Source organism: Protopterus annectens, chromosome 8.part0 (assembly GCF_019279795.1).
Source record: "Protopterus annectens isolate FY-2018-M chromosome 8.part0, PAN1.0, whole genome shotgun sequence".
Lineage (NCBI taxonomy): Eukaryota > Metazoa > Chordata > Ceratodontiformes > Protopteridae > Protopterus > Protopterus annectens.
This window is the reverse complement of record NC_056741.1, coordinates 1490956498-1490981348: the sequence shown is the minus strand read 5'-3', so window position 1 is coordinate 1490981348 and position 24851 is coordinate 1490956498. Positions and strand designations below refer to the sequence as shown.

At 41.1% G+C, this 24851-nt stretch overlaps 1 protein-coding gene across 1 annotated transcript in view; it reads left to right on the top strand.

Annotated features, from left to right (window-relative positions):
* The window catches only part of ZW10 (zw10 kinetochore protein), a 727093-nt gene that overhangs the window by 126160 nt on the left and 576082 nt on the right, over nt 1-24851 (top strand). The window contains exon 4 of the mRNA XM_044081067.1: nt 3976-4053. Coding sequence (XP_043937002.1) covers nt 3976-4053 — 78 coding nt within the window. The remainder of the gene's footprint in view (nt 1-3975; nt 4054-24851) is intronic.

Sequence of the window (24851 nt, the reverse complement as noted above, 5' to 3'; positions counted from 1 at the left end):
TGTCACACAATCAAAGGGCAGAGGCACAAAAACAAATTTCAGCTCTCATGGACATGAAAGCTATTCAAGAGGTATCTGCACAAGAACAGGGTCAAGGTTTTTATTCCAGACTATTCCTGGTACCAAGGAAGGACAAAGATTGGAGACCTATTTTGGACCTATCCATCCTAGACACATATTTACTCGTACCAAAATTCAAGATGCTCACATTACAGCAGCTTCTTCCCATGCTGGGCAAGGAGTCTTGGGCTGGTAACATTGGACCTCAAGGAGGCATACCTGCATGTCCCTATCAGACAAAATTGCAGAAGATACCTCAGATTTCTTGCAAGTTCAACCCATTATCAATTCTCTGCATTGCCCTTTGGCTTATCTACTGCGCCCAGAGTGTTCACGAAATGCCTGGCATCAGTAATCGCCTTCTGCAGACTTCAAGGGATACAAATATACCCATATTTGGACGACTGCCTGATCCAAGCGGACAGCAAACACATACTTCTGAAACACCTGGCGTTTGTAATAAAGTTGTTGAACTCTCTGGGGTACACAGTCAACAAAAAGAAATCAAGACTAATACCCTCTCAAACAATAATTTTCCTGGGTGCCAGCTTGAATACAAACATCCAGATGGCCTGCCTCACGCCAGAGAAACAAGGGCAACTAACTCAATACTTCAGAAAACTGGCAACCTTCACCAGGCTGACTGCAAGGAAAATCCTGCAGGCTCTGGGATTCATGGCATCTTGCATCCTGCTATAATCCCATGTGTAAAGCTGCATATGAGGAAACTTCAGTGGTACCTAAAAAACTTATGGTCTCAACACAGCCACAGTTTGGAAACAATTATACCACTGATTCCATGCCTCCAAAAGGAATTTCTGTGGTGGGCTCAAGCATGCCAAAGAAACATAGGTCTTCCATTCTGCTTGCCTCAAGCAAAGCAAATCAAATCATCACAACAGACGCCTCGGACTACGTCTGGGGGGCGCACATGACAGATCGGTGCATTCAGGGCAAATGGTCCCAAAAAGAAAAGCACCTACACATCAGTCAAAAGGAAATGCTAGCAGTAATACATGCTATCATGGCTTTCAAAGACCTACTGCACCCAGGCCAGCTATTGATAAGGACAGACAACACCACAGTGATGTGGTACATAAACAAACAGGGAGGAACCCATTCATATCCCCTGTGCAGGCTAGCCATGTCTCTTTGGAACATGGCTCTGGAATTACAAATCCAACTTCAAGCACAATTCCTGCCAGGCAAGGAAAACACACTGGCAGACAACCTAAGCAGAAATATGACAGATCCACATGAATGGAAGTTGCATCCTCAAGTTTTTACAAAGATAATTCAAGCATGGGGAAGGCCAGACATATATCTCTTTGCTACCCACAGAAATTACCAATTGACAAAATTCTGCTCAAGGACCTACCATCCACAGGCCTGGAAAGTGGACGCACTCTCTTTCAGTTGGACAACAATGACAGTTTATGCCTTTCCACCTCTTCCTCTGCTGCCCAAAGTTCTATTAAAAGCCAGAGCAGACAGACCAAAGATGATTCTCATTGCTCCAGACTGGCCAAGACAACACTGGTACCCACTCCTGAGGAGCCTGACGCATTCCCCACCATGGATCCAGCCTCTAATGCCTCTTCTATTGACTCAGCACAACTTCAAAACTCTTCACAGTCAGCTGAAAACACTCAATCTAGCCGCATGGAGGATTCCTTAAATTCACAACAGACCCTACTCTCCAAGGAGGTGCAGGATGTCATTTTGGAGGCCAGAAGGCCTTCAACTAGAAAAGCCTACTCCGCAAAATGGAAACGGTTTTGTGCCTGGAATCAGAAAAAGGGTCAGAATCCTGGAATACTGAATTTACCTCAAATATTACAGTACCTAGCTGAGATGCTAAGCAGTGGACTTTCATTCTCCTCCATCAAAATCCATGCCTCAGCCATTTCTGCTCAATACAACACTGATCCTCCTTTATTCTCTCACCCTATCTTAAGACAGTTCCTCAGAGGGGCTAAGAATATAAACCCCCCAAGGAAGTAACCAGTACCTGCTTGGGACCTCAATTTCATTCTAGAAAAAACTGAACCTGTCTCCATTTGAGCCAGCTGCTTCAACAGAACTGCAATATTTGTCATGGAAAACAGCCTTCCTTCTGGCTATCACCTCAGCACGCAGGGTTTCGGAACTACAAGCCCTCATGGCTGTGCAGCCTTTCATCATTTTCCATCAGGACAGAGTTTCCTTATGGACCAACCCTTCCTTTATGCCAAAGGTGGTATCCAGGATAGCCTTGAATCAGGCTATCCACTTACCTACCTTTTACCCTAATTCACAAAACAAAGGGGAGAGACTGCTACATTCCTTGGACATTCACAGACAGCTTCGTTATTATTTGGACAGAACAAAGCCATTCAGAAAATCAGAGCAACTCTTTGTGTCCTATGCTACAGGTGCTCAAGGGAATCCTATTTCCAAACAGACAATCTCAAAATGGATAGCCCACTGCATACGCTTTTGTTACTTTTTTCATGGTAAAACTGTACCTACAGGCATCAGATCTCACTCCACAAGGGCCACAGCTACCTCTGCAGCTTTCCTCAGGGGGGGTTCCTACCAAAGATATTTTGGAAGCAGCCACTTGGAGTTCTGTACATACTTTCTCCAAGCGCTATCACCTACCATTATACTCCAAATCTAGAGCGGGCTTTGCCACTGCAGTCTTGCAGGGCATCCTTGCTCCTCCTAGTTCCACTTAGTGCCTACCACCCCTTTTTTAGCTTTGGGATTCTACCCATCTGTTATGACTGCAGCTGTATGCACGATGAACATAGTACAGTTTTGTACCTACCATAAATGTAGATGTTCGAGTGCTAATATAGCTGCAGTCCAAGTTTCCCTCCCTCCTTCCCGTCTGGAACAGGCCTAATGGCTAACACCTCCTCATACCACCTGGTTGGGGTATTCTTTTATGGTGTATTTGCTTGCAACTACTGTTTTTTGATTATATTGCATTGCATTATTACATAAATTTATGTTTTGCCTTCCTTCTGGGGCACCTGACATCTGGGGCAAGAAAAACTGAAGAAAATGGCGTTGGCTGGTTCTTTTATACCCCTGCCGCACTGACATCAGGGAAGAAGCGACGACATCTGATGCCGGACCTAGACTTTGGAATTCGGCCGACCGAGGACCCGCCTGACGGCAGGATAACCCCATCTGTTATGACTGCAGCTGTATTAGCACTCGAACATCTACATTTATGGTAGGTACAAAACTGTACTTTTTGAAATACAGCATTGTCGGGAACCAGATAGGAAGGAGAAGAGAGACAAGTGTTTTTTTGAGAGGATGCAGGTGAAGACTACCATTTTAAGAATGATTTTTGCATAGTGATCATGCTAGCACACACATCAGTTCTACTGACAAGTGAAAAGTCTGCCAATTCAACTTTCTGCATGTCTTCTGGAGGAAACCCGAGACCTTGTGAAAACTTATTCTTACATAGGGCATGTAGACTATGTACAGAAGGAACCCCAGCTGGGTGTAAGGACTGGGCAAAACACCACAGCAGCACTGCTAACAGTTGCATCTCTGTACCACCGTGTATTAATAGTCAAAATGTATATGGAGTGCACTAATTGTATTGTCAGATAGCTGGTATGTGCTGATTGAAATTGTGGTACTCATTTTAGCAGTGCTCCTCTTCTACTCACTTGAAAATGGTTAAACTGATGCCACAATTCAAAATAGTTTTTAGACTTGTGAAAAGATACTATGACTAAACAGAATTTGTATGCTGTGAACAGATTTGTTTGCTTAAATTATTCACGGAGAGATGAAATATAGCTCACCTGTGCATACTTGAATTATGAGTTCATGTTTTGTATACCGTGTTATGTATAGTATAAATGGTTTCACGTATTTTTTCTTAATGGATTTCATTTCTTTCAGTTTGATAGTGGTGTTGAGAAATTTCAAAATGCATTTCAAGCAAAAGACTATGTAGAAGCAGCTCGGCATATCGAAAAGGTAAGGCTGGATACTGCATGCTATGTTAAAATTGTTTGGATAGCCTCTTAAACCTGTTCTACTGAACTTTGTAAACCAGCTTGTAAAAGTTTGATTCTTGCTTGTCTGATATTAATGTTAATACAGTTTTCCACTCGCAGGTTCTAGATTGCTTAGATGTGATTATCCCTTGAAATCTGTGTAGTAAGTACCCAGCAAGGCCATTTTCTGTTTCTTGAACCTTTTTTGAATCAGTGATGGAAACAGATGAAATGATGTGCCCTGATGCTTTTATTTATTTATTTTTTTAATCTTTTGTCCTCCCATGTCTGCCAAACATCGATCCTTTCTTGTAGCATATTTGTTCCTCAGAGTCATGCAAGGTGTGAGTGGTACTTCTGCTGATTTGCTCTCATTTGTGTACCTCAGGGACAGAAGAACCTTACAGGAGAAGGAATGTAATCTAGGCAGCCATAAGAGCATCTGTATTGTACCCTATCCCCACATTCCAGTGGTTGCTGCATGACTAAAGGTGGCACAGCAAGTGTTTGGCACTCAGATGTGTGAGCAGTTAAGTATTACTTGGGATGAAAATGGACAATAGTAAAAGTTTACTGTACCTTGGAATAAAAGCATTTTAATAGATGCTGCAGTCTCTGAAGAAGTATATATGAAAGCATCGTCATACTTTTCTGGTTACATATATGAATGTCAAAACCATTCTGTGTCTTAATTTTGCCTTGCTTCCCCCAACTTTAAGAGCTGTAAGAAGTGTCTGCAACACTGAATATATACACACATGCTTTCAGTCATGTCCAGCCTAGCATCACCGTACTCTGCTTGATGTCTGCATCCTTGACTTTGCCAAACTGTGCTGATGACTGTGCGACATTCAGCTTCCAGTGGATGCAAGTACTTTAGTGAGCCTCTATGCCATCTTACTTTCAGCATGGGAGAGCCAGCATTGGCTACCAAGTCCCACCTTCACTGTCTGGCTGCTGTTGCAGTGCTGAGGTTGCTGATTGGTCATGGGTACACTAGGACACAGAGATTTATCCTTCTGCATCACACAGCCAGTGTAAGCTGAGTGTTTGACCTGATAAATGTGTGTCAGTATACTCAATCTATGTCTCCTGAAAATAAGTTCCTTGTCTTATGGTAACATAGACCATAGAAACTCCTTCTTGGTACCTTTTCTACCTGTACACTTCCTACTGCAACCTGTATACTGTTGGCAGACATGTGAATGATGCTGTTTCATGCCTTCTGTAAAATTGCTTCATTCTACACCTGTATGTTCTGATTAGGGGAACATATTTGTTGGATGAGGTGATAGTGTTTGTAGAATGGTGGCCTACTGGTACAGTGGCATGATATCTGCTTATGCTACTTTGAGTCCTGGTTTGAATGGTAGCCTGAATGTTGGAGATAGAAGGAAGAAAAGGAGCAGTGCTGTTAGCTTACTTCCCCTCGGGGGAAGGGGGGAGTGTTTGATGTATTGTTGTCCTAGTAATCTCTAAAAGGGACTGCTAGAAAAGTGAAAAAGTAGTGGCATGAGGCACAGATACATGTATTTTTGAGTAATGTACAGCTTCCACAGTCTTGCCTTGAGGAAGGCAGTCCAGTCAACAGAAGGATAAATTAAAAGAAAATGTACTGCAATGTCAGGCAACAAGCTTTGGGCATTTGTCAAAATTCAGAGATTTCAACTAAACATGCTAATAGCACATGTGTATGGCATTCTGAGTAGTGGATGCAATAAAAGGCACTCGTATAGTGTGTATGTGTATTATAGTGTATATACATAGGTATGTATATACAGTGCCTCTCAGCTGTACCACTTTTGATAGTATGTACCATTTTTTTCAGGCTTGCTAAACAAGTGGTCATGAAATACTGATCGCTCCCCTTTAACACACAGTGCCCTGGGGGTTCTTTTTATTTTGCATACATCTTCACAGAATAGGCCAAGGCTACTGACGTGAAGAAATGAAAGCACACATGAAGTCAAACAGATATTGCCTGTCAGAGAGGAATCCTTGGTTAAACTGGGGGACTTCAGCAAGGTGTCATCAGACTACGTAGTGTAGTAGCAGTAATGGTGAGAACTCTTTCTTTCAACAAGCAGCAACATTAGCAAGGTTACTTATCTGCCAAGAGTACTTTTGCTGCTTGCTGCCTAATGTGGTCTGTGGAGAGACCCGAAGAAAAATGTCAGTTGTCATAAATGTCAGAAGTGGGAGGGAGATGGAGAGAGCCTTCCATGTATATTTAGTTCATGTAAACATTGGCATTCCGAATTTGTTCAGTTGTGTTTTCATCCTGAGTAACAATTAAAAAAAGGATACTGACTCCATCTTCTTGAAGTGTAGAATAAATGTGCAATCATAAGAAATTTGTGAAATAAGTACTGGCATTTTCAGTCCATCACCATGTTCACAGATGAAAAGAATGCCTGCGTAGAGGGTCTTCATTTGAATAGTTTGTTGTAGAAGTAGCAGTTGAAAGGGCAGCTACTACTGGAGGAAGGTGTCTATTACTGTTATGGCCTGTCTGCCTGAAACTACAAAAACAGTATATTTGTATTTATTTCCTGCATTTTGTATCTCAGCAGAAGTGGTACGTTTTCTGTAAGGTATGAATTAAGTCTAATCATGCGCACATCTAAGTCTTTCTGTATTTAGATTTGGCAACGTCATTTTCAGACATGCATTGTCTTGCGGTAAAACATTTCCTTTCATGGTGATATATACAGAACTTAATATATGCAATCTGTTATTTCCCCAAGTCTTACTTCACAACATAGTTTTTTTTTCCTGTCAGATTATAAAGGCTAAATGTTCAAGGCTTGGTGGGAAAACTTATGAAATAAGGAAATGTCTTTGGATTTGGTCACATCAATAAACTGTTGATTGAAGCCAAACATTTTAGAGCATTACAGACATGCATTCATGTAGATTTTGTCTTAGTTATGGTTCTTACCATGAGATTTCACTGGTTTGCTTTTACATGCATAAACTCCTGATTTTTTTTCTATTCATATTAGTCAAGTACATTATTCCACAACTGCAGTATTAATTATGTTTGAGTACACACAGCTAAAAGCATTGTGTTTTCATCTAACCGTATGGTAGCCCCTGTGTGTTGAGCCATTGCTAACATAACCTGGGAGCATAGCTCTCAACCTTCCATCTCCAAAATGAGGAACACTTGCCTTCATAATGTGGAACAAATGGGCAAAGTGTGGAGCACATACTAATGGCTTACTAACAGCTTCAACTAGGAAGGTCATAGGATGGTTAAAATATGCTAGTTTTACTCATAAAGATCATCCTTTAATGAATTAATATGATTAATTTCTATCTACCATGGATTTCACTTAAAAAAAATTCCTAACACTGAATGCGTGACAGACACTTTCAATGTGGAACTTTGAGGAACTTCGAGGAACATGAACTTTTTAAGACCCCAAATGAGGTACGTTCCTCGTAATGAGGTACACTTGAAAGGTATGCCTGGGAGCTCCATTCTCTATGTTTCCAAAGCTGTAGTGTTAGGCTCAATGATGATGCTGAATTACTTGAGTCTTGGAACTCCCAGATGAATGATCCAAAGCCGCTCTTTCCTGTTTAGAAGCCTTTTATTAACTTTAAATCCAGAAGTATAAAACAAAAACAGGCACTAGGATGTTTTGAAATTTGCTCATAAAGGGCATTTCTTTCCCTTTTGCATTGTAAATTAGTCATGTGCAAAGATATACACACCCTAAACTGACGTGGTCTGGCGCACTTTGAAGGCGCCACATGTGCAGCCACCAAGGCAAACTGTTTTCTGAGGAACAAGTGATAAAATGTTTGATGATATAAATTTTCTTACTCCCTCTCAATGAAAATGTTTTCATTTTTAAAACATATTGGCTTTTAATGCTGTGACCACAAGATGAGAATCCTGTAATGGACTTCATGTCTTCCTTTTTAGTATTGGTCTTTTTTGTTGGGGCACTTACAGTAAGCTGTTGTCCTAAACTAAGCCCTTTTCTGTATGTAAACCCACAATTTGGTGGTACTGTGATGTCAAAATATGCAAAACTTGTCAGTAACATTCCTTCATATTTCAATACCTTGTGAAATATGGTATGAAACAATATGGTATTAGCTGAGTAACTGAACTGTGTCTTGCATATTTTGATGGATGCTTTTGTTTACAGTTTTTAATTTTGTCTTTTACTGTAGGGAAGAGTGTTATTTGCAGTTGGAGTATGGCAATAGGGGTGACTTTTGGCCTCACTTAAACTGACCTCTTTGTGTTTTTTTTTTTGAATGAAGTTTTATTTCTGGTGCATACAACAGTATATGCTTGAATAGCATGATTATGTGCTGTACTTTCTCAGTGGCTTCTGGCTGAATTGGAGGGGGACAGTGATGAGTTGTAACAGTTGCTAAAGTTGTTTGAATAGTAGCAGATTTGGTATCCAGTTCAGTCTGTTCACTGGTGGAGTTTTTGATAGGAATGTTGAAGCTTGTTGATGGAACTGTACCGAAAAGTCTTTATCATAAGACGTTTTCAAAGAATGTTTCTTTACATGCCAAAAATTGTCACCCAGGATTTATAGTGGGGAATATTTCCTATTCATACAACAACAGCAATTTGCAAGGTAGATAAAAGTGCACAGCAAAAAGCAACCTGCAGTTGGAAGAAAAGACATAATATTTATATTGACTTTGGAGTCACTATTTGGATGACTGCTGGCTAGTTTGCTGCTTTGGAATTTTTGTTGGAATTTGTTCAGTATTCAGTGATAATAAGTGAGGTCTTTGTTTTAATTTAAATTATGATACTTCCAAAATTTCATTTTTTGGATGTATTGGTTGAGAAAAAGTTGGATGGAATTGTTAAAACTTCCTTATACAGGAAATAATTCCATAAAAATTCCATACGACAGGTTGTCATCCTGGGCATATAATTAATAACATTTCTTTATTGCAGTATTGTAGGGTGAAAAATTTTTGAAATGGAAGAATTTAGCAATGTTAGTTAAGATTTAATGTCTAGATTTGTTAATTTAGGTTATAATCCTAAAACATTATAACAAGCGTTGGATAGTACTAATAATAAATCAAGCAATGAATTATTAAAATAAGATAAGAATGATCAAGTTGATGGGTGAAAACTAAGGTTGGTTACCACCTTTGGGAATAATATTAGTTCTTTTAATCAGATTGTTCACAATCGTTGGTTTATAGATGGACAAAGATTTGTTGACAAATGTTCATTTTCTTATAGACGTGGTTAGACTATAGGAAATTGTTTTCGCCATTACAAAAGAGGGGTGAATGCAGTACGTGAAGTACAAACTACTTTGCATGGTAATGTTTTAAAGGCGTCTTTCCCTTGTGGTGCATGTACAGTGTGTGCTGTTATTCTCAAAAGTGAGGAATTTACATTAGCGAACATTCCTAGAATTTATGAAATTAAAACTATTACTTGTAATTTACAATGGGTTATATACTTAGTTATTGCTTTGCTTTCTATGCTGGAAAGACTTCTTGATTTTTAAAACACTTATATTTGAACATCTTAGTGACATTAGATGTCAGTGGGAATCTACTGCCTTCTTTAAGCATATACTTATGCATCCTAATGCCCAGTTTAGTTTTTTTTGGGTACTGACAATTATTTTTACTGGTCCAAATAAATTAGGATGGAAAAACTTGCTAAGTGTATAAGAATGTTTTTGGATTGTGAAACTAAGAGCTGGATTGAATGAATATTAGTTTACGTTTTGTATTTATATATGAGTATATGTCTTTAAATGCAAGTCCAAGGAATTGTGATGTCATCTTCAAGGAAGTGATAAGTATCTGCTTAACATTTAAATTTCATTACCATACTGAGGAAGGCTGTTGCCAAAACCGGTATGTGTTTTTTAAACTGACTAAATAAAGAATAAATTGTTGGATTAGATTTGGAGAATATTTCTTGTTTACAACTGTTGAGAGTTTGCAGGATTTCCATTGAAGAGGGGGATAAGCATATGCAGTGTAGTGATCTAACAAGGAGATTTTGATAAGAGATTATCCGGTGGATAAAGTATTAGTTGCTAAGTGAAGGGCTGATCAGATACACAGACAAAATGTATTTATTTACAAAGATTGCAAGAATGACAGATTGTCCATTAAGATCTGTGACTGTTTTTGGTAATAATACATACAAAACTGCCAATGTTGTTGATGAATTTTGGCAAGTTTTGACCTCTATTTTTTTCCAACAATAGTACCACTAAACTGTGAATTTTCGTATAGAAAAGGGTTCAGTTTGGGACAAGAGTTGGCTCGTACCCCGATTCAAATTACCAATAATAAAAACTCCTATAAGAAAGTGCATTGTAAAATGTGGCCTTGTAGTCACTGCATTAATTCCCAATATCTTCTAAAAATTAAAGCATTTTCATCAAGGAACAGTAAGAACATTTATGATATCAAACATTTAATCAGTTGTTCCTTGGAAAAATATAGTTTGTCTTGCTGAATATACTTGTGGTGACTTCTGTGTGTGTCACACGCACGTGCCAGTTTATACTCCATATACCTTTGCATATGACTGATTTATAATGCAAAAGGAAAAGTGCCCTTTTATAAGCACACTTCAAATCATCCTAATACTTGCTTTAGTTGTGCATTTCTGGATTTAAAGTTGATAATAAAAGGATTCTAGATAGGAAAGAGAGGCTTTGGATCATTAATTTGGGAGCACTTTGTCCGTCAGGATTAAATAATTTTGTAAGTAATAAAATATGTGCGGTCTTTCTCTTTTTTAATAAGCATTAGTGAAAGGAATTGAATATAATTCTTTGAAGTAGCCACTCAGTGGTACTACAATACCATTTAACAGTTTTAATACATATTGTATGGCACAGAAGGTTGTAAATATAAAGTTGTGTCTTTGATGGTGAAGCAACTAACAATCATAAATTTGAGCTTTAGCATCTGTCTGTGCTTTGATATTGAGTGTGAAAAATACACTTCCAGATAATTCAGCACATTCCAGTGATTATCCTTTGTTTTACGGGCACCGATGTATTAGGACATAGCTAAAGATTAAAAGTCGGATGTTATTTTCACACTAGCTACTTGCAGGTGCCATAATATGAGCAATGTTAGATAGGTATGGTGTGGAACAAGTTTTTATTAATCTCTGTCTTTGTTCATTTAAATAAGAATTAACGGAGACCCAGAATTGATTATTTTCTAAATATATTTTGAAAAAGAAAGTTAAAAGGTTGTTTGAAATGAAGCAGCATTCATTTTTTTTTTAATTTATCCAAGTCTTTTGGATTTCTATTACCATGATGGGAATGGACCCCATTCCTATGTCAGGGTATGATTAGAGTTCATGAATTCAGTATTATTTCAATCTTTGTTAGCCAAGAGTGCTCTTCTCAGCACTGACAATGTACCCAGAATTGCCATCTCCTGCAGTTCATATGAGAGTACATGTATTGGTAGCATATTTAAGAACGATTTTTTATTAGCCCTGTTACTCCTACTACATTTGGAACTGTCTGGGCATCTTTCTTCCACATTGCCCTAATTTTTGCTTGCAGATTCTGGCATTTTATGACTTTGTACATAAGACACTGTAATGCTAATTTTGTCTCTCTTTTTCTCGGACTGCTGTATCTGGTTTTCTTGCATCTACTTTTTGAACTGCTGGTATTGGTCAAATTCCCTTGTGATATAAACCTCATCATTCTCGATAATGCTTTGCGGTTCATGTTCCCAGTGTTTCTCATTCACTTTTATATTGCATTATATGCACAATTCCCAGTGCAACAGTCTTGCCACATACAACAAAAAAACAGGCTTAAATAGTGGGAAGTATACTTGCTGTGTTCAATTCAAGTCAGTCACAAAAGGTAACCAAATGTTCCACAAAAAGAAACGCTTTACTGCAATTCTTAATCCAATAAAGAAGAGTCAAAATCACCATAGAGTGTTCATTCGAACCTACTCATCCACTGGGCAATAGCTTGTAGAAAAAACACGCAGTCAGCATGTAGAAATAAATCCAAGCGTCCAGTAGAAACCATGTTTATTAAAATAATTAAAACACAGGGCTAGCGCTTTCAACGAATCTTCATCAGGCCAGGTGGTTTCTACTGGACGCTTGGATTTATTTCTACATGCTGACTGCGTGTTTTTTCTACAAGCTATTGCCCAGTGGATGAGTAGGTTCGAATGAACACTCTATGGTGATTTTGACTCTTCTTTATTGGATTAAGAATTCGCAAAGTAAAGCGGTTTGTAGGTTACAGCTTCGTTTCTTTTTGTGGAACATTTGGTTACCTTTTGTGACTGACTTGAATTGAACACAGCAAGTATACTTCCCACTATTTAAGCCTGTTTTTTTGTTGTATTTTATAAGTCTTGTTTATTATCAGGCGAACAGAGTGTAGTGAGCATTATTCTTTGTTTTTAAGTCTTGCCACATTGTTGCGTTTTTCAGTATACAAGCTTTCTGCCATGGGTATATCACACCTACCAATGAGATGTGCAACTGCTTCCAGTGTTGTATAACAGAACTTGTATTTTGTCCGTTTCTTCCTTTTTTTCAGTGGACTTTGTAAACCACCATGGATGTAGCCCACTATCCTAGGCCACAGTTTTTAACCTTTCATCCTTTGGTTGCAATTCACATCTCCTTAACCATTACTACGTCATATCCTGGGCAATATGAGGTTTTCCAAAAATTTTCTATACTTGACACTGTATTTGCGGATTTCCTATTTTTTCCTTATTTTTCCGGTCCTTTCCCTTGTACGCTTTCTTTTGTTTTTTTAACATTTTCATTTCCTTTCTGATTTTTGTCATCTTTTGGTTTGATTTCAGCTACCCTTTATTCCAAAATACTTTTGCTGAACTAAGCAAATATGTCATCTTAGACCTCTTGTCTTCATGCTTTAGAACTTTAACTATGTTTGGATGTGATGAGGTCACAAAATATGTATTCAGTCCCATGCTTGCAGATCTATACATGTAGACAGTTTTAAGGCCAATACGTCTTTCAGAGCAAAGGATATAATCTTGGTATGTACTATTTTTATATATCGTGTTGTATGCATGAAGCATTTTTCTTGTTTTCATGTCCGTTGGATTCAGTAGTTTTTTGGGTCAGTTAATAAACTTCAGATTAGAAGAAGAGGAGCAAATTTACTTATGCCTTGGAAGTCGATTGGAATAGTTTTCAGTATTAATTTAGTCTTTTGGAGTATTACTTACCGAGCTTTAATCTCTTTTGTTATATTGCTGACCTTTCATCTATTCCCAAATATTTATACACTCCCTCCTACTCAAGTTCCTTTATACCATATTCCTGTCCCAAGTTGTTATTTTCGTGGTACAGCAGCTTTCCGTTTTTAGATGTTGCTGTTGCACATTTATCAAGCCCAAGTATCATTTTTACATCATGTGAGAACAGAATATAATGGACCATTCACTGAGTGCATTTCCCCTTTGGTATGTACCTGGCCAGGCATATGCAACAACTGGAGCATCCTTAAGGATTAGTCACAAAAAGAATACCTGGTATAGAATTGAGTCCTGAGTAGACCACCTCAATTTGTCCTTGTATTCAGTCTACTACAGTTTGCTGAGAGGCGAGCTGTGCCTGTCCTACAAAGTATCCTGTGATCAAGCCCTAATGGAACCGTTGCACATCTGTAAAACAAATAATTTCAGAAGCATACAGTCCAGGGACCTAATATTTGCCTGCAAGTTAAATAGGATACATTGGAGGGATGAGTACACATTGTTAGTTCTAATTTATTCTTTGACCTAAAGGATGCTTATCACATTCCTATAGCCACAGGCTTCAATAAGTTTCTCATATTCTCTGTGTCACACTATCAGATCTCTGTTACTGTTTGGGTTATCTGCAGCCCTAAGGGTGTTTACAAAGTGTCTAGGTCCAGTGATAGCTCATTGCAGACTCCATATCATTTGCATATTTCTAATTTAGATGGCTGACTTCTCATTGCAGAGTCTTTTCCCAGATGTCGAGAGTCCTTAGCATGGGTTTAATCTCTTTTACCAGTCTGAGATTTCAAAAAAATGTAGAACAATTCTGCTTGACTCCATGAAAAGGAAAGTGTTTCTGGGCTGCTTTTAAAGATACCTGTCAGGAAAAGGCTTTTTTTTTTTTTTTTTTTTAAATGTGGAAACTTTCCCAAGCTTCTTCGATTACTGCCAGACTGCTGCATGAGAATATTTCAAGATTCCTGGTTTCATGGCTTCATTGATTCTCATGATTCCTCTTGCCAGATTAGATTGCACATGAGAAATATTCAGATTTCAATTTTGGGCTATGTCAGACAGGAACTGCACTGGTGGAGATAGCAAATCGCTATAAACCCAGATCTCCCTTTTTCTCCTCAAGTCCCAAGTCAGTCTATAACTACAGAAACTTCAGATTTTGCTTGAGGAGAAGTTTCTATGTAGGTACAGATGTAAGGTCTGTGGAAAGCCTCAGATACACCAAAGGATAAAAATGTCAGAGATGATGGTGATCCTTGCCTTGATATCTCTTCAGCTATGAGACTGCTGGACTTTTTCATACGTTTACAGGCAGTACCATAGTGATGTGGTATAAAAACAAATGGGACACCAGGTTGCAGTCTCTGTGCAGGCTGGCTATGATGGTTTGGGAGGTAACTCTACAGCACTCTTTAATCCTGCAAGAATCTTACCTTCCATCAGTGCAAAATATAGCGACACAGATGCAGAGCAGGACCAGAACAGACTCTCACAAAGCAAAATTGAATGAAGGGATCTTCCAAAAGTTTATCCAGTTGAGGGCAGAACCTCAAATAGAGGTTTGCCTACTTTCAAAACAGACAACTGAAAAATTCTGCTGCAGGGATCCTTGCAAGCAAGCATGGAAAAACAGATACATTTTCTTTCCCATAGTCGGGGATGTACTTTAGTTCATTTCTATCTTTGCAACTGATACTCAGGGTAGTTCTTGAAGATTCATAAGGACTCTACAAAAATCATTGTGGTGATTTCCTTTTTGGCCCAGCCAACATTGGTTGTCCCTTCCTGAGGAATTGGACAACTGCAAGTGACACAAGTTGCCATACAGATTGGACCTAGTAACACAAGACATGGAGAGTTTGATACAACCCCATATCAAACAACTTCAACTAACTGGCTGGATGATTCCACTTTGATTTATTTTAGGCACCTGTTTCATGTGGATGTGCAGTAGGTATGAAAAGAAGCAAGAACCCCTTGTAGGAAATCTTATACTGGCAACTGGAAAACATTTTCTTGCTGGTGCCTAGCCAATAACTAGGGCCCTGTCAGGTATTTTCAAGTTCACAAACAAAACATAACACAGAAAGAGTGAGTGAGTAACAGCAAAGAGATTTAAATTGTAAGATAAGTGCAGTAGTTTAAATGTACTTCTCTGGATGCAAAATGGAGTCCAACTACTTTGTTTAGTTTTCAGCTTCAGGTGAGCTTTCAGCTCCCAAGAGTTTTAAAGACAAAAGTGACTGCTTGCTTGATATAAAATATCACGAGAAAATGGGACTGGAGATGGCCTTTTAAGCTTGAGCCAACACTGCTTATCTTCCTAGAACTGCAGAAGTCCCCTACTGTCACTGGGATTAATTACTAGCTCTAGATAAAAACTTACACAACCGGCCAAAACTGGCTGTTCCTTTTTTGGCTGTTGTAAGATGTGCAAATGCACACACACTTCATGATTATAAAAGCAAAACAAAATTAATATAATATTTCTTAACTTTGGAGCACTTATTGTCACCATTGTGCCAAGGAGTGAACACACACACACACACACACACACACACACACACACACACACACACACACACACACACACACACACACACACACACACACACACACATAGATTGTTACTAGGCTAACGACCTGGAGGCCTTTCTAAGCCTAGCCAAGTTTTCTTGAAAGAGTAATGATGTCCTGTATTCAAGTAGGACATTGAAGGCCAGGCTTTTAAGTTTCCTCTGTACACAACGGACATGGGTGCCAGGCCCGGTGTAAATTTCCTGTTCCCCATCCACTGGTCTAGGTTGCTCTTAAACTGCGTAATAGATGAACTCAGCTTCATATGGATGGGAAGCCTGTTCCATACGAGGGGCAGTTGGTGGGACACATTTGTCAGTCCAGCATGTTCTGTTTAAGTCGCAGACAAAAGCCATGGCTCTAGACCTTATATTTCTGGACTTATGAATATGCAGGAGATTCATAAGTGAGGGGCTTGTCTTGTAAGCCAGGCATAGGTCACCCCCTCAGCAATCTCTAGGAGAGTGAGTAGACGGAAAGTGCTCCGAAGTGCTCTGCATAAGGCAGATTTGTTACACCTTGTATTTGTAAGAAAGCCCTGAGGTCGCTGTAGTTGCTGTATATGCCTGGTCAGGTATATACAAATACCCTTATCAGACCAATCATAGAGTGCAGAGTTCAGTGGGATAATGAAGCTGCTCAGCATAAAATGATTTCCTGACCACTGTGGCCACATGGTGGTAGAAGGTAAGGCTGTTATCTAGGTGGGTAACCAGATCCCTGACCACTGGGTCGACTCCACTGGGGCATATTATCAACATGTGGATTAGCCTGAATGACTGACTTCCCAAAGGGTACGATTATACATTTCTAAGCGTTGAGTTAAAGACCATGGCTCAACTGTGCTCCTTTCCTAGACTCAACACAGGTTTTTAGGTTGTTGGGGACTCTGTCCCAACTGTTGAGGAATGAATGCGAATTGACAACAGCATATAAAGAAGTTATGTATATGCACTTACCATAATGTTCCATCTGTGTCTTCCATTTTCATTCTTCAACTCCCCTCCCCACCAACCCCCTACCTTTCCAGTTAATGATTTCTGGAAGAGCGAGAGCTTATGAGGACACCACCGTTCCTTACATTGAGATCCAGATATTAGTTTATTCTATGAGGATGATAATAATAATAATAATATTTCTTGGCTTATGTAAACCAGCATCTAAGGTTTGTGGTGTGTTAGGGGATATTGCATTATGGGTAAAGGAGGAGTCTGAGAGATTTCTAGTGACCATGAGCTAAAATAATGGCCGAGTCGGATATGAGGGCTGGATCCAAATTGAACTGTTGAAGAAGAATGAAAATGGACAACACAGATGGAATGTTATGAAGTACATAACTTCTTTTTAGTCACTCTTCTTGCAGCTGTAAAAAAAGCAGGAGTCCCGTGCCTTTATGAGATAAACAGATGCTTTGTCACGTGGCTGGGAAAGCACTGACATTAGACATCTGCCTTTTCAAACATCTTTTTATGGAAGCAATGGGTTTGCCGAACAGCATGTCATACTCCACTCAAACGTAGGAAAAAATACATTTTTATGTTATTTCAACTTCAGATAAATCACACATGGTGTATGCTGGTTTGTTCTGGAGCCGCTGTCCTCATTGTGAACTGCAGTAATAGGCAGCTGCAATATGTGTCATTTTTGTTTATTGGAGAAGAGAGGCAAAATTGTTTTTCTATTTAAAAAGTAGTCAGTTGTAGCAGTACAGTTTTACTTTATAATAGATGCACATGCATGGTATACCTCAGTCATGTTTCTTCTCTAATATTGTCAGAAAATCAATAATTGACATTTAAAGTGAGGTGTACTTGGTAGCTCTGCAGGCATGATAGGTATACTTGCATTTGTGACAGTGACACTGTAGGCACTGTCACACAACATTCACAGGTAGTGCTATAGGAGCAAATGAGTTAAATTGCTGGTTCATTTATTTAACTCATGTTGAAGAAGCTGGCTGGTGAAACCTGGATTGTGTGTTTGTAGTTTAGCAAATAAACATAATGGTGAAATAAGATTTTGGAACTATCTACTCTTGTTTGCTGTGCACCTTACATCCAGTATGCTACAAGATTTGGTTATTTTATATATGTGTGTGTGTGTGTGTGTGTGTGTGTGTGTGTGTGTGTGTGTGTGTGTGTTTGTTTGTGTGTATATATATATGTGTCTATGCTGAAAGCTGGATTCCAGCCAGACTAGCCCGGTTAACAAATGTAAAATAAAATAAAATAAAATAAATAAAAATGAGGCTGTAATTTAGTCCAACATCTCCACATCCATATAATGACAGTTAAGAGACTCCTGTCCTTTTTTTATGTGTTGGAATGCCTGTAAGCAGGTTCCTGAGGCTGTAGAATAGTTTCTGCCTTCTTATTTGTATTTCTGTGTTTATGAAGTTCATGAAGACCCCTCCTTTTTATATTGTCATGCTTCCATCAGCATTGTTTTTGGAATATTAGCTGACCTTCTCCTGGATCTGTGTATGTAAATTTAAAGGACTGCTTTGTAGTGTGAGTGCAGTGCTTGTAGTGAAGAAATCTTCAAAATGTTACCTTTAGCTGTAATGTGGGTCGTGAAGCTATTCCTTAGCCTTCTCACTCGCATGTGTGACACTTTAGAATTCTATCCTGTGCATTTTATGGTCCCTTCATCAAAACTCTTCTGAGCATTGCCACAGTAGTTGAAAGCTGACTCGTGAAGCTTTTATGTACCATCCCTATTCATGTAGATGATGCTGAGGAAGTCCTTATCGTATAATAGTTAGTGTCTCTAACAGAGTTCTTATTAACATTATCTTCATAGCTGAAAGCAGGGACATGAGGTTGTTGCTTAATTTTCCCCTACCCATCATTGTCAGTCATCGTTGTTCCTTTGGAACATTGTCGGTCTGCATCGCTGAAAACTGGTTTCTGAGGGTTTCACTTATCCCTTTATCTGTGCACTTCTCTTTCAGGGACTCGTGTCATTTATGAGTTATAGTACCTCCATCAAAAAAGTCTTCAAGATTAGACCCCCCCCCTCCCATTCTGTATGTGCAAAGTTCAGAGACTTTTTTTGCATGTGAATTTGGAGTGTGTGTAAAAGAAAATTATTTGACAAAGGAGGTTTTGGGGTCTTTTCTCATTTGCATTGTGATGCCGCCAGCATAAATGCCTTTGGAACAGTATCTGTGTTTCTGAAAACTGGGTCGTGAGGCATCCTCCCCCACCTCCATGCATTTGAATTTCAGGAACTTGTGTCCTTTGTGAGTTGTAGTACCGACATCAAAAAATCTTCAAAATATTAAATCTGATGTTGTTAATCTTCTTTCTATTCATCACTGATGGGCTCGGTTCCGAGCTCTTAGAACCAAGTCGGCCTTTTTACCAAGCACGCACCAGCCAAAAAAACTCTCGAGCTAAGTCTCTACCCAGAATGCCCTTCTCCCTGTTACCTCAGATCTCATTTGCTATGTAGCCGTAAAGCCGCATTTCAGCCGAGCTCTCAGCTAAGTGGAACTTTATTTAATATTTGTGTGGAAGATTTTTGATATCTTCATATTTTGAGTGAATAGTATTTCTAGTGTGTTTTCTTCTGTCTGACCTTGTTTTTTTTCCCTCTCTACTGTACCCATTATTACCGTTGGTAAACTTTCAAGTACCATTGTTGGTACGGCCTTTCCTCCCTTACCCTTGTGGTATTCCTTCAATACCATAGCTGGTATTGCCTTTTCCTATCTAACCTATTAGCTTTGGTTTTTAGTAAGGCATTTTCTGTTTTCTCTCCTACATATCACTGTATTGGTACAATTGTGACTTCTTTGAATGGTGTTTGACTTTTGCTCTAATTGGATTATACTGTTGGCCTATGGTGTCTCTCTATCAAGATGTCAGATAAGAAGGGTACTTCAGGTTTTAAGCATTGTGCTTCATGTAATGGCAAGTTACCTGATAGTGATTCTCAGGATGGCTGTGTATACTGTTTGGGAGTGTCCCACCTTTCGGTGCAGCCTCCATGTGACATTTGTCAGAGTTTCAGTCAACGCACTCTTAATGAGCGCAAAAATAAACAGATACTGAAAGGGTTACTCAAGTCTCCCTTTTCAGACGCCATTGCTGTGATGGAGGTCTCATCCCCTCCTACTAAAGATAAAAAGAGGTCCCGCTCTGTCCACTCCTCACCATCGGGTGATCAGGGCAAGCCTGTGAAATCAAAGGTCCCGAAGTTGTCTTCAGAGCATAAATCTGCCTCTACGACTCTGTCTTCCTTGGCTCTGAGCATCTCGAGACCTTCGATACCGGTGCCAATTTCCGTACTGGTCCTGCCTCCGGCACTTATTACAGATCTTACTACACCTATTTCAACTTTGGCACATGTGGCCACTTCGGCTCAGGGCACACCTTTGACTCCTTCGTTAGTTACCATTTTGGAATAAACCGTTTCGGCTTAGTGTGCCACTTCGTCACTGAGCATTGTACTGACTACACTGGATTTGGCCCCTTTATTCCCGGTTTCGAAACTAGAGACTTCGGTGCTGGCAGACCCTATACTCCCCTTCCGTAGATCTGTTTCTAGGCCAAGCATATAGCCCGTTCATTTAACATCCTGAATCTCCGTCCAGAGTATCCACCAGATCTACCAGGTGCCTGTCGGAACACGACGTAGTGCGTCTTGTAGACCAGCTGTTGTTTGCCAGAGGGATACCCAAACTTTTTAAGACCCTATCCACCTGCAGGACTTGTACTGGCTTATCCACGGACTCCATCTTACACTCCTTCGAGCATCTTGGTTCTGAAGCCTTCTACTCAGACATTCTTCTTGGAACTCATCACTTTGGCATCTACAGTGCATCTCACTCCTGCTCCGAGTTTGCCCATTTGGTCTTCAGTTCCTGTGGAACCGGTCCTACCTTAATATGGGGATTGGGGGGACGGGTGCTTCGGCTCAGGTCACGGATGCGTCTTTCTCCTTGGTTCCATCCTCGGTGCCAATTGCCACGTCCGCACCGATCCTGCTTGAGGCTCCACCCATGGAGGCAGGTTCGTCTGATCGGGGTATGACCCCGATCCCGAGGTTGTCTTTCTCGGTTCTGAGCTCCCATCCCTCTTTGGGTGGGCCTGCCTTCCGCGCAGTGGAGAGGGCTCTTGCTTCTGGTGGCACTCCTTTGATGTCTGAAGCCCAGTTTTCGCTCCCTGAGCTACAGCTGCCACAGGACCCCCCCCCCAGGACACCGGGCAGAGAAGCTGCAGGACACCCCTGTTCAGGGTACCAGCTCTTTCGAGTCCTCCTCAGAGACCCCCACTGAGGAGCCCCCTCGAAAAAGGATGTGCAAGAGGAAGCACATGGACTCACCTGAGGAGTCCTTAACTGAAGACACTGATTACGATGATGGTGAAGGGTCCCTGCGGTCACCTCCTGATGCATCCTGGAAATGCTAAAGCAGAGAGGTGACTGGAAGCCCTGCACCCCTTTGTCTAAGGAGTCCGTGTTCCAGCAGGCTTTCCGCGCCCGGCCTTCTACCTCTTGGGTGACCCAGCGCCTACGAGCTTGTCCAGCTCGTCGTGCAGTGTGCTTGGAAGAACCCTGATTCCATTGAGGTGATCCTTCAGATACCAAACAAAATTCTTTCCCCTCCCGAGGAGAACCCACATTGGTCCAAAAGGTTACTAGTTGATGCTATGGTGGTGGTGGCCATGAAAAAGGACTTGGCTGAGAAAAATCCCACTGTCCATCCGCACAACAGGGAGTCCCGGGTGGTGGACAAACTTGGGAAGCGAGTTTTTGCATCAGGGACCTTTGCTATACGGTCCCTGAACTATTTGGCACTTTTTGATAGGCTCTAGAGGGACTTGATCTCCGAACTCTCTGGGACGCTCTCAGGACAGTTGTCTGATGAGGTCAGGGACAAAGTGGACTTGCAGCTCGCAGCCCTGGAATTGATGTCCGGCTCGTCCATGAGGTTGCTTTCACATGCGACCGAAGGGGCGACTAGAGAAGCGGGTTCAGGCATTGTCATGAGGCGTCCTGCCTGGATGCGCATTTGTGACCTCGCGGACCCCAGCTTCATCCCTTTTTGGCTCCTATGTAAAGGACATGCTAGCCAGGTGCGAGCAAGATGGAAAGACCCTGTCTGCCATAGGCCTATGGTTTTCCAATCCTCAATGTACCTTCTCCAGGAATCAGAGGAGTAGAAAAATGTGGCACAAAAAATCTCAGGGTCCTTTCCGTGCCGCGTGTGGTGATATCCTCAGGGGCAGAGGGGGTATCAATTCTGGAAGACGCCCCTATAGAGGCAGAGGGGGTCCTCATAACCAAGGCTCCAGGGATTTCCTTCTCTGGACAGCCTTACCAGCGCTCCTGAGGAGAAGCCCGATTGCTTACCTCTGGAAGCAGTTGGGGGTCATTTCTCTCTGCACCAAGATGCCTGGCAATCTATTACCACCGATCATTGGGTGCAGAGTATCATCAACAGAGGTTGCACCATTCCCCTTTCTTCTCAACCAAACCTTCCAAGAAAGCTTCCCGACATTCCACCCAGTCAAAGGGAAGAAGCAGCTTCAGAGATTATAAAGCTGTCATCCAAATAGTCCCACCAGACTGGCGCGGATCCGGATTTTACTCAAGATTCTTTTTGGTGCCAAAAAAGACAGGGGACTGGAGACCCATTTTGGATCACAGCAGCTTAAACAAGTCTGTCACACAACCCAAATTCCGGATGGTCACGGTTCAGTCCATTTTTCCCTTTTTAAGAGGAAGCGATTGGATGTGCTTGATAGATCTCCGGGATGTGTATTACCACATCAAGATGGACAGATGCTCCAGGAGTCTGCTTCTCTTCCGGCTAGGGGCCAGTCATTATCAATTTTCTGCCCTGCCATTCGGTCTCTCTACAGCCCCTAGAGTGTTCACGAAATGCACGGCAGTGGTCACAGCTCACTTGAGACTACAAGGATTATACTCTCTCTCTCTCTGGCAAAATTGTTGGGAATAACGATACATTGGGAGAAACCAAACCTTATTCCTACAGAACAAATATAATTCATTGGAGCAGTGTTCAGTACCCAGTCCTGTCTAGTATCACTCCCAATTCACAGACTCCACCGATTGAGACTTCAGCTCTGAGTGATACTCTCTCAAATAAAAGTTTCAGCAAGGGAAGTTCTTCAGGCTCTAGGCTCTATGGCAGCTTCAATTCCAATAGTGCCTTTAGCAAAGCTACATATGCTGCTCCTGCAATGGCTCCCTCTTTGCCAGTGGTTTCCAAACTATCACTCCCTCTGTTACCATAGTCGAATAACCAAATCCTGCAAACAGGACATCCTTTGGATGAGGCCAGACGTAGAACTTTGGAGTCTCCCATTTCAAACCCCTCAGCCCAGAGCCATTGTGACCATGGATGCTTCCCTGATCAGTTGGGGGGGGGGGCCTTTCCAGGGAAAGACTGTCCAAGGCACATGGTCCACCTGCATATCAGTGTTCTGGAACTGAGAGCAGTGCTCTTAGCATTGCAGGCCTTTCATTCGGCTCTCCCTTCCAGGACAATTGCAGTTCAGTCAGACAATATGTTAGTGGTCTGGTATGTCAGCAAGCAAGGAGGAACCAAGTCCTAACCCCCTATGTCGAGAAGCCATGAGTATTTGGTGGTGAGCAATAGCTTCCAACCACTTTCTGATAACGCATATCCCGGGGAGCTCCAACGTGATTGTGGACAAACTGAGCAGATGCATCCTCTTGCCTCACAAGTGGCCCCTCAACTCCGAGGTGTGACAGAAATCTTCAGCCACTGGGGCCAGCCTTGCTGTGATCTTTTCGCCTCCCCATCGAACAACAAGTGCAGCAGCTATTTACCCCTACTTACCTCAGAGGGGGAGTCACCGAGGAATGCACTAATCCACGATTGGCCCTTGGGACTTCCTTACACTTATCCATCCCATCCCCTCTGATTTCACAATTTCTAAAGAAAGCTCTTCGGTTGAGGTGCAAGGTGATCCTCATAGCTCCATTCTGGCCTTGGCTCGTTTGGTTCTCCTTCCTTTGGCCTCACCTAGTATACCCGCCATGGATTACTCTCTACCAGATCTAATTACTCACCCAAATCTGTCCAGTCTCAAGCTGACAGCTTGGTTTCTCTACTTCCATTAGTCGCCAGGCAAGCTAATCTCTCCTTGCCTGTTCGAGACATCATTCTGCCCTCTCATAAACCATCCACCAGAAGACTGTATCAGGATAAATGGAAAAGGTTCTCTACCTGATCAAAGGATAACATGCTAGACCCGTATTCGGCTCCAGTAACTGCATTGCTTCAATACTTGGCTAAGCTTTTTGATAATAGAGCCTCTGCCTCTACCGTACGAGCACATCTAGTGGCATTTCTAATTTCCACAATGGTATAGATGGCACCCTCTTATATCTTTACGCCTGTGCAAGGCCTTCGTCAAGGGGACCTCTTATATCAGGCCTCCTGGCAGACAGCCCATGGAACTACACTTTAGTCCTTCAGTATTTGACTCAAAAACCTTTTTAACCTGCTGTGAAGTGTGACCTAAAGTTTTTGTCTTGGAAATCCTTGTTCTTGGTAGCCATTACCTCTGCCAGAAGAGTCTTGGAGCTGCAGGCATTGTGTATCAAGAGGCCCTAGCTGGTCTTTCATAAAGACAGAGTATCACTTTGGATGAATGCATTTTTCCTTCCCAAAGTTGTTTCTGAATTCGCCATAAACTAGACCATTGATCTACCAGTGTTCTTTCCGAATTTTGTCAATAGAGGAGAGTATTGCCTTCACTCCTTAGATGTACATAGACAACTGAGATTTTACCTAGACAGGACCAAACCTGAACAGCTTTTCATCTCCTTTTCTGGGCCCAGAATGGGAGAGGCTGTTTCCAAGGTTATATTATCAAAATGGCTAAGGGACTGCATATGTTTCATCTATTCCCTCAGTAACTAACCTAT